The sequence below is a fragment of the Papilio xuthus genome, unplaced genomic scaffold, assembly GCF_000836235.2.
Source record: "Papilio xuthus unplaced genomic scaffold, Pxut_1.1 DF825928.1, whole genome shotgun sequence".
NCBI lineage: Eukaryota > Metazoa > Arthropoda > Insecta > Lepidoptera > Papilionidae > Papilio > Papilio xuthus.
The window spans coordinates 2,556,466-2,565,771 of record NW_013532721.1 but is presented as its reverse complement, the minus strand read 5'-3'; the positions used below and the strand labels follow the sequence as shown (position 1 = coordinate 2,565,771).

Here is a 9,306-nt window from a genome sequence, read left to right as displayed (position 1 = left end):
TATAAGGTATAACATTTTTTTTTACTCAATTATGCTAAAGTTGTTTACAAATTATTTTTTCAATGCTGTTAAACAATGGACACAATATATTTTACGAACAAAATAATACGAGTCATTTTTTACAAGCTTTTGTTTATTTTCATCTGCTCTGATGATTGTCATAAAATTATGCAAATTAAATTTTAATCAGTTCAGATATTGATTAAGCTAAATTTGTATAAATGTGTAATTCGCGTGACAATGCAATACTATGACGACATGATGGTGATATGGAACGACACATCCTCATCGAGTTTGGACTGGACTCCTTTTAATAGCATTGACGAACTTTTTTTTTTAAAAAAACAAAAAAAAATTAGGCTAAAAATGGCCGTAGCGGGATGAGGTGAGTAGACGGGGAACAAGTAAGTTTCATTGCGGCTATTATGAATAGAATGTGGAAAACTTTTATTACAAGCATTTTGTGTGTGAGCACAAGGACATTGACATATTGCAATCGACCTAGGTTTTATTTAAGGATATTTTTTCTGTATTATTTGATTTTTAGGGTTCCGTACCTCGAAATGAAAAAAACGAACCGGTGTAGGATCATTTTGTTGTCCGTCTGTCTTTCCAGACCCTTTTTCTCCGAAACGCGTGAAGGTATCAAGCTGGAATTTGTTTTAAAAAATGACCAGTATCGGGATTAAGACCGTTGAGTTAGGAGGCAGTAGTCCAAAAAGACAAATAATAATTATTGTACGAAAAAGATAGTGAACACCGTATCAGAACTTGGTAATAAAATGGTATTATCAGGGGATGAAAAAAACAAAATAACTCTGAAACATGGAACTAATTTCTTTACTTTAAAAAGCATGTCATTTTTCATGTACATAATTGTTCATGAAACAATTGCATGTCATGAAATGGAATGTATCTTTTTTACGTAAACTCGCCTTGAGAAGCTTGCAAGTGATTTAATTAGCTTAATTATATCTATAGCATACCAATGAAATTGTACAATAATGGCGATAACAAAAAAACTTGCATTATCTACTGTCACCTACTTGCTCTCCTATTGTCTGAATGAAATTGATTCCTTTGTATCTACGCTGTAATTAAGACAGTAATTCGAGACAAACTGTTGCCGGTGACTCCGTCTGCCTGTAGTTGATATAAATCTTTAGGGTATGAATTTCGTCAGTCTTTTATAAACGCATATGCAACATTTTAAAATGTTAAATGTTGCGTGAAAATCTATGTGAAAAATACTTCGAGATACAAACTTTAATCCATTAATTAGATATTTACATGATATACATTTCAAGTTGAAAATAAAAACCTAGAACACGAAATTAGTTTTAAAAATTGTTGATGTCTAATTTCAAGTAATTTTGCTAAAGAAATAACTTAAAGATGCTCTTCATACATGCTCAAACTAGAACCCTCCATTTGAGACCTTTAGGCGAAGAATTTTATCAAAATATATTTTAGTGCTCGCGTACTTTGTAACCATGAGTTTCCGAGACCAAACTCTCCTTCCTTCGCTGTTTTCCTTCGCCGTAAGAACGTCGGATAAATGTACATATGTAAATCGGAAATCGAAACACATTGGCACATGGCGGGATTCAAACCCATGACCTGCAGATTGCAAGTTAAGTGCTTGACCCCTGAGCCACCGATGCTCGTTTAATTCATATTGTTATCTAAAAGATCATAAAGGGATGACGATATGTTGTTGATTGAGATTTTGGTTAGCCCACAGTTAAATTACAATGAAATTTATACACAAGTCATACGGAATACATAACCTCCATGATAAAGCCGTATGTTGATCCATTTCATAGTTTAGCAGAACATTTGAATCAAAAAGCGACTTTCATTAGAATGAGAATAAGAAAAAGATAATTATAAAGGATAAAGATAACGATGTGACCGATTCGGTTTAAATAAGGCCGCATGTTTTTATAATGCGCAGTAGACCCTAACACTAGTACTGGCATTGACATTGTGGCCGAGCATTCGCTCAATCATCATGTTCTTGTGGTTGTTAACTGTTGTTCTAGTGTTGTGGGTAGCATTGTTCAGATACAAAAGAAGACGTATATATGAATTAGCTGCCAAGATTCCGGGCCCCGATAAGGAGCTGCCTGTAATTGGGATAGCACATATGTTAGCCGGGGATGCAGATGGTGATGTATTTTGCAAACGTGTATACTTATTTGTTACCTTTCTTTGTATAATTTCATAGCTATTGCCTTATTCATAATACAATTAGATTTTGTTTGTGTGTTCGTATGTTTGTGGATTAATTGAACATAAATAAAGGTGAACTGGAATGATCTGGAAAGAAAAGAGCTACATTTACTATGATAAAAATATGTTATTCAAACTTTAATGAGGCATTATCATAAACTAATATATAAACGGCTAAAACACTCACTTATATTCGTCCGGTATCGGCACCGATTAGTTTCGAGCCCATCAGTGAGTGGAACTGACTGAGTGGGATCATGGTGACTGGACCAGTCTTTCTCAGCCTAATAGCGGCCCGGACTCATCGCACGAACATACGTGTGTGTTTTAGCCATTTCTATATTAGTTTATAAAAAAGTCTCGGTGCCTAAAACGATAATAAAACATAATCTCGGCATGTTTATGTTATGATTAATTTATATACCTTAAAAATACTGAAATTTTCACATGGGATAGGATTAATAAGTATATGTACATAAATATGATAGCTATTAACCTACTTGGACGGAAGAGCTGGCAGCTACCTCGGACAAAGAATTAGTATAGCTATTCAAAGGGGGAACGCTGCCAGTATCTTCGGAACCTTACCTAAAGGGACACCTTTTAATAATATTCGTTTTTAATATTTTATTTCATATCATAGATTTAAATCTTTTCATATGTACTTAAATTGGTATACTTTGATGTGTTAACAAACAACATTAACCTTGCACAATTATTGTTATTTCTGGAAATGAAAAAAAAAGGTATTTTGCTCTAATAACATATTTATATAAGTTCAATTTTTGTATATGTTTTATTTTGTGTACTCATATTGTTATTATGTTTTTAGACGTTATGAATACTTTACAAGAATTAAGTTATTCGGCAATGAAGCATGATGGAATACTACGCTGCTGGGTTGGACATATTTTATACTTTGGTAAGTGATGAGCGTATAGAATTTAATGCCAATAATTAACAATAATGGTTAAACGAAAGGATATACGATATCTTGGTTGTGGGTTCGAATCCCATTGGACTGACTATTATAATTGTTGTAAAACAAGCCAAGCGATTAGTTGTCTTATTTAAAATAATTTGCTGTTAAAGTGTTTATTAGGCTTCTACAAGTAGGTATTTTGATTTGCTTTAATCACTGATTTTTTTTTAATAGTTGTTTTAGACCCAGTCGATTTGGAAGTTCTGCTGAAGTCTTGCTTAGAAAAGGACGATCTTCATCGTTTTGTAAGAAAAGTTATTGGATATGGTGGAATATTTGCACCAGGTATGATTCTAAATTGTTAAGACATGACAAAAATGTAAAGGCAAGGTTTTTACGATCTGGCATTTAAATTTTCCTTTCTGTTTTTACTCACCTTCAAAAAAGTAGGGGTTCTAAATTCGCCTTTATATTTAATTTTTGTTGCTTCGCGACTCCCCTCCTCCTTGTTGACCGATTTTTATAAGTCTTCTTTATTCGAATTCGCGTCCGAAAAATGTAATGTAAGCACGCCTGCGTAGAAAGTTCTCGCAACGACGACAAATTAGTTCGTTACTATTTTATAATTAAACCGGTATTGATAATTATGTCTTTGTTTTGATTTTAATATACATATCTCAGAATATAAATGTCACTAATCTGCCTTGACTTACTCCGACTTTGAAATAAGAATATTGTACAACTAGCTATCACCCGCTACTCCGTCCGTGCGGAATAAAAGAAAATTTTATTAGAAGCATGTGTTATTCCAGTTTAGGTTCTACATCAGCAACAAATTTCATCAAGATCCGTTGTGCCGTTTCTACGATAGTTCCAAGATTAGTAACATACAGATATAATACAAGAACGACGAGTGTTTTGTTTTTCGAGGGCATTCACGATGTTATTTTGTTACTTTTTAATGCATTTTCTTTGAGAATATTTTGTTTTGAAGTAGATATTCTTTTGTTTTTTAAATTTTTGTTTTTGTTTCTTAGTATCAATATGGAGAAGGCGCCGTAAGATTTTAGTGCCGGCCTTCAGTCCGAAAATTGTAGAGAATTTTGTTGAGATATTTTCTCAACAAAGCGAGAAGTTGGCATCGAAGCTTACTAATTATGCCAACAAAGGTCCTGTCAAGTTGTGGAATTTCGTAAGCACATATACATTGGACTCTGTGGGTGGTAAGTTTAAATATTTAATAATTATGCGGTGATGAAAAATAATTATTACTTTTTCTCGTGATAACAATTTGGCTTTTTTTGTGATTGCACTAATGATCGCAAAATGTTTTAAACATCTTAAAAAACAACTTAAAGCAATTCTTAAGAGCGTCTGTATAGTTCAATTCAAATTTCTGATTTAAGAAACACACATTTCGGATGTGAATAAAATGTAGCCCTGCTGAGACGAAGGTTACAACCTACTTTAATTCAAGTTTATTCAAAGGTGTTGTTACCTCTAATTGATGATTATAATGTGAATTAGAGGTAACAACACATTCAATTGTTTTTTTTTTTCCTGAAAGCGAAGGAAAAAGTTACACAAAGCGATTGTTACATTGTTTATACGTGTAAAAATATTTCTTGTACTATTATATTAGTGTCATCTACATGACAATGGTAATAGACAGAAGCAATCATGTTAATTATGAAATTGGTATTAAAAATGTTCTTGTAATTTTTTTTCTAATCGATTATTTCTTGATAACGCTGTTACTGTGTGTCTATTTAAGATAGTTTAGTTTCATAAATGACGCCTATGAAGTATTAAATTAAATTTGTATGACGCTTAATGTTGTACTTAATGGACGGTTGCCATAGTGTCGGACCGTACACGAACAACGAACAACTATGAACTATCGAACAGCTATAAACACCCATCCTTTCCTTATCAGAAAAAGGGTGAGAAGTGAAAAAGGCCTAAAATTAGGACACACACTTATCAGACGAAACGTGGTATTGCACAGGACGAACCGGCCAATTCGTGCGAAGGTGTTAAAGCAGGCTTTATCACTGTTAAACATATGCCTATAAATACAACAGCTACTAATGTACAAAATACATTACCTAATTTAAAATAAATCCATAGACAAATTATATAATTATGATTTCTCATTACCATTGAATTCGACCATAAATACAGGTTACATCACGATGTGTTTTCAATGTTAGAACGTGGGACAAATTGAACGAAAATGGCATCTTTTAAAATTTGTTTTTCAGTGGAAAACGTTTGTCAATGTAGATATTCCATGTCGTTTAAACTATAAATTAAACTGCAATTTAAAGAACGTTAACCTTTTCATTGTTTTGGTTTGGCCGTGACTGATGACTTACAAAGTAAACGCAGTGTTTTAATGATATTCCGTTTGAATAAACTACTATTTCTTTATTTTTCTATCTCAAATTGACCTTTAAATGTTGATGCATTGTTCTTTATTTTTTGCATAAAAGAATACGAATTATTGGTATGAAAAGGTTTTTTGGAAATATAAATTTAAGTGGTTGTTCTGAGGTGAAAAAATTTGGTTAAGTTATTTTTTTTTCTTTTACAGAGACTGCAATGGGCGTTAAAATCAACGCTCAAGATAATAATGACACACCGTTCTTACAATCAATGCAAATTATTTTACATTTAGTATGCGAAAGAATATTTCACTTGTGGTTGCAACCAGATTGGCTTTATAAATTATTTCCACGATCCGTGGCACATGAAAAGAATTTAAAGGTTATGCATGATTTCACCAACGAGGTAAAGTACCATATTATATTTATTATCTATCATCATCACTATACGGCCCCCCGAGGGGTTCGGAACCTATCCTAAGTTATGGGTGATTAGGCCATAGTCAACCACGCTGGCCCAGTGCGGGTTGGTTGACTTCACACATATCATATCACTTATTATCCATAGTACGTTTAATTCGTTAATCAAATATATTAATTAAAAATGTTATAAAGTAAGTTTATTACAATCGTAACAAACTTGCATTTGTTCTTAGTTTTTGACAAATAATTTACCTCCGATTTCGGAAAACTGTTAAATTAAGGTACAATATAAATGGTCGTTACAATAATTTCTCATTCCTAATATTTCAGGTAATATCAAAGAAGCGAGAGGAACTAAAACTAGAAAACAACCGCAAGTCAGAAGTTGATCACGATTTCGGTAATTATATCTCTATAACAAAAATGTATAATTAAACTTTCTACCTCATATTGAGACAGAGACAAAAATAGTTTATTATTCTTCGTCTTTTTGATGATTGCAAGTTTGAAGTTTAATAAAATTAGTATTAGTTTCCACCTGGATGTATCTTCGAACGCACACAGTATGCCAAATAAACTAGTTTTAAATGAAATCATAACTTTCAGACATAGGTAGTTATCAAAAGCAGACTTTCCTCGACCTGTTAGTCCGTTTGTCCGGCGGCGAGCACGGCTACAACAACGTGGAGCTGCGTGAGGAGATACTTACATTGTTGGTGGCGGGCACAGACACCTCCGCCGTGGGGCTCGGCTATACAGTCAAACTGCTAGCGATGTATCCAAAAGTGCAGGACAAAGTATACGAAGAGTAAGTTACTATTTGGAATAACCATTCCTCCTTATTTCGTCATTAGCTCAATACTTTCCCGATTTATTGATTTAAGATTTTTTTATTCTAACGACTCACCCGCAATAGCCAGAGGCGGACTTGGCGGTCTTCTAGCCTCATAGGCAGACAGATATTCGGTGAACTCTTCAAAATCACTCTTGTTTTTCTCGTCTAATGCTCTAAATGCAATACTTTGCAATAAAACGTTCTCACATTTGAACACTTTTTAAAAAGCACCCGTGCGAATGAAGACTTACAGAACGTATTTATCGCGAAGCCATTTTTTCCGGCTTTTTATTCAGAATAAAAATCTTTTTTCATCCAAGTTTTTCACTCCGTGTAATCTTTTCTGTACGGGTCCTATAATTTGATTTTATTCCATAATATTTTTTTTAAGATTGCAGGAAGTATTTGGCGATTCTGACCGACCATTGCTTAAGGAAGATCTGATGAAATTGAAATACTTGGAAAGAGTTGTGAAGGAATCACTACGATTATTCCCGCCAGTGCCGTTCATAATCAGAAAAGTTCTAGAGGATGTTACTTTACGTAAGTATTTAAAATGTGTAACTTCACGTAAAATTTATAATTAATAAATTGTATTACTACACTAACGATGTCTCTTAGTGCAGATTCAGTAAGAAAGAATACACTAGGAGTGTCAAATATTTCTGTGGGTAATGCTTAAACTTTATGGAGAAAGTCCTGACTAACCTAAAACTATCACTAGCATTGGCGGCAACAATAACTATAATTTTTTTGTCACATGTGCGTTGTGTATTGAGATTAATAAGTGTACTTTATTTTCCATAATATAATCTATATAAGTTCTTATTATTTTCGATTTATTTAGCTTCAGGTAGAGTGCTTCCTGCCGGGTCAGGCGCAGCGGTCAGTATCTGGGGCTTGCATCGCGATCCCAAGTACTGGGGCCCGGACGCCGAGGTCTTTGACCCCGACAGGTTCCTGCCGGAGAGGTTCAACCTCAAGCACGCCTGCTCCTACATGCCTTTCAGTAGTGGACCTCGCAATTGTCTCGGTAATGAAAATCGCATGTACTATATTTTTTTCCAGTATTAGTATTTGTTGAAATATGGCTAAAGAGACTTTGGACAACCTAGCAACCTTTATAATATTGATACTTTCGACACTTGACAGTTGACTTCGACTCCATCTGTGTTGGTATTTATTTTTGATAATAAAGATTTATTCATTTATTACTTATTTATAATATTTAATGATATGTTTCAGGTTACCAATATGCTTTAATGTCAATGAAGACAGCGCTGTCGGCGATAGTGAGACGCTACAAGATTGTCGGGGAACAGGAGTCCGGCCCTGTTCCACATATAAAGTCCAAAATCAACATTATGATGAAAGCTGTAGATGATTATAAGATTAGTTTAGAAAAAAGAGTTACTGAATGATTATATGAACAATTAAACAATTACACAATATTTGGAGTGACGGCGTAATATTTTAATTGAAATCTTTTAATCTTTTAATGAATTTCATTTAATAGACAAACTAACATTGCGTTAATATAGATAGACTTACCGTTGGTTTTCAAGAGATAAATCTCTGTATTAAACATATTGTAATCCTTGTCATTACCAAAATAGAGAAAACAATATGTTTTAAAGGGAGATTTTTGTCTCAGAAACTCACGGTTAATCTTTTTATATGTTTATTTATAACTTAGATTAATAAGTGTACTATTAGTGTAACATTGTATGTGAAAAGCGTGAAGTAGAGTATTTTACGTATCCCTTTGTGATTGACGGTAATCCAATTCTAGGTGGTCTCCTCTTTTTCCTAATAAGAAAAAGACGGAAAGAGAAATGAATTTGGCGGATGAGGGGATATGTTTGAAAAAGAAACACCCTTTATCTGATCATCTTAACCGTAATTCAGTAAAAGAAGGAAATTTATACCAAAAACAATTAAAACGTAAACGCTAAGGTGCACCTAGGAATGTTCTGGTTTAAGTTTGTGCATAAATTATACCTTAGTTTACCTGTAGAAGTTAGGAGGCTCTATTGTTATCTGTTTTTTTTAAGAATGAGATGGATGACAAAATACTTTTATCAGACAGCGAAAATCCACGAGTTCAATCTCGTAACATAACATTTTTTTTACAGAAAAAGCGTTGTTACCCAGAAGACTACATAACCATTTATAGTTTTATAATTGAAACTTTGAATAAAATGTTATGTAAGTGTTTTTATTGAATAAAAAATCATACTTCTGCCTTTTTGGTGTTTTACTCAGCTGAAAAAAATAAAAAGGATTAATTATTACATATTAATTAAAAGTTATTGTTATTATAATGAGTAAAAAAGAATTTTTAAATATTTAAGATATAATACTTGATTTTTTTAACAAATAAAAAAATAGTGTATAGACATTTTCTTTCATAACGGCCAACGGTCGTAGCCGATGACTGCACCACCAATATATAAAATACTAGCTGTCGCCTGCGACTCCGTCCGCGCGGAATTAAAAAAAAA

At 33.2% G+C, this 9,306-nt stretch overlaps 1 protein-coding gene across 1 annotated transcript; it reads left to right on the top strand.

Moving 5' to 3' along the window:
- The first annotated feature begins 1,968 nt into the window (after positions 1 to 1,968).
- LOC106125542 (cytochrome P450 4V2-like) lies at positions 1,969 to 8,318 on the top strand. Its single transcript, XM_013322787.1, has 10 exons — positions 1,969 to 2,171; positions 3,068 to 3,157; positions 3,392 to 3,502; positions 4,195 to 4,380; positions 5,754 to 5,950; positions 6,298 to 6,367; positions 6,574 to 6,775; positions 7,194 to 7,345; positions 7,650 to 7,835; positions 8,048 to 8,318. Exons 1-10 carry the CDS (start codon positions 2,015 to 2,017, stop codon positions 8,221 to 8,223), a joined length of 1,527 nt encoding a protein of 508 aa, XP_013178241.1. The 5' UTR covers positions 1,969 to 2,014; the 3' UTR covers positions 8,224 to 8,318.
- The last annotated feature ends 988 nt before the right edge of the window (positions 8,319 to 9,306 follow it).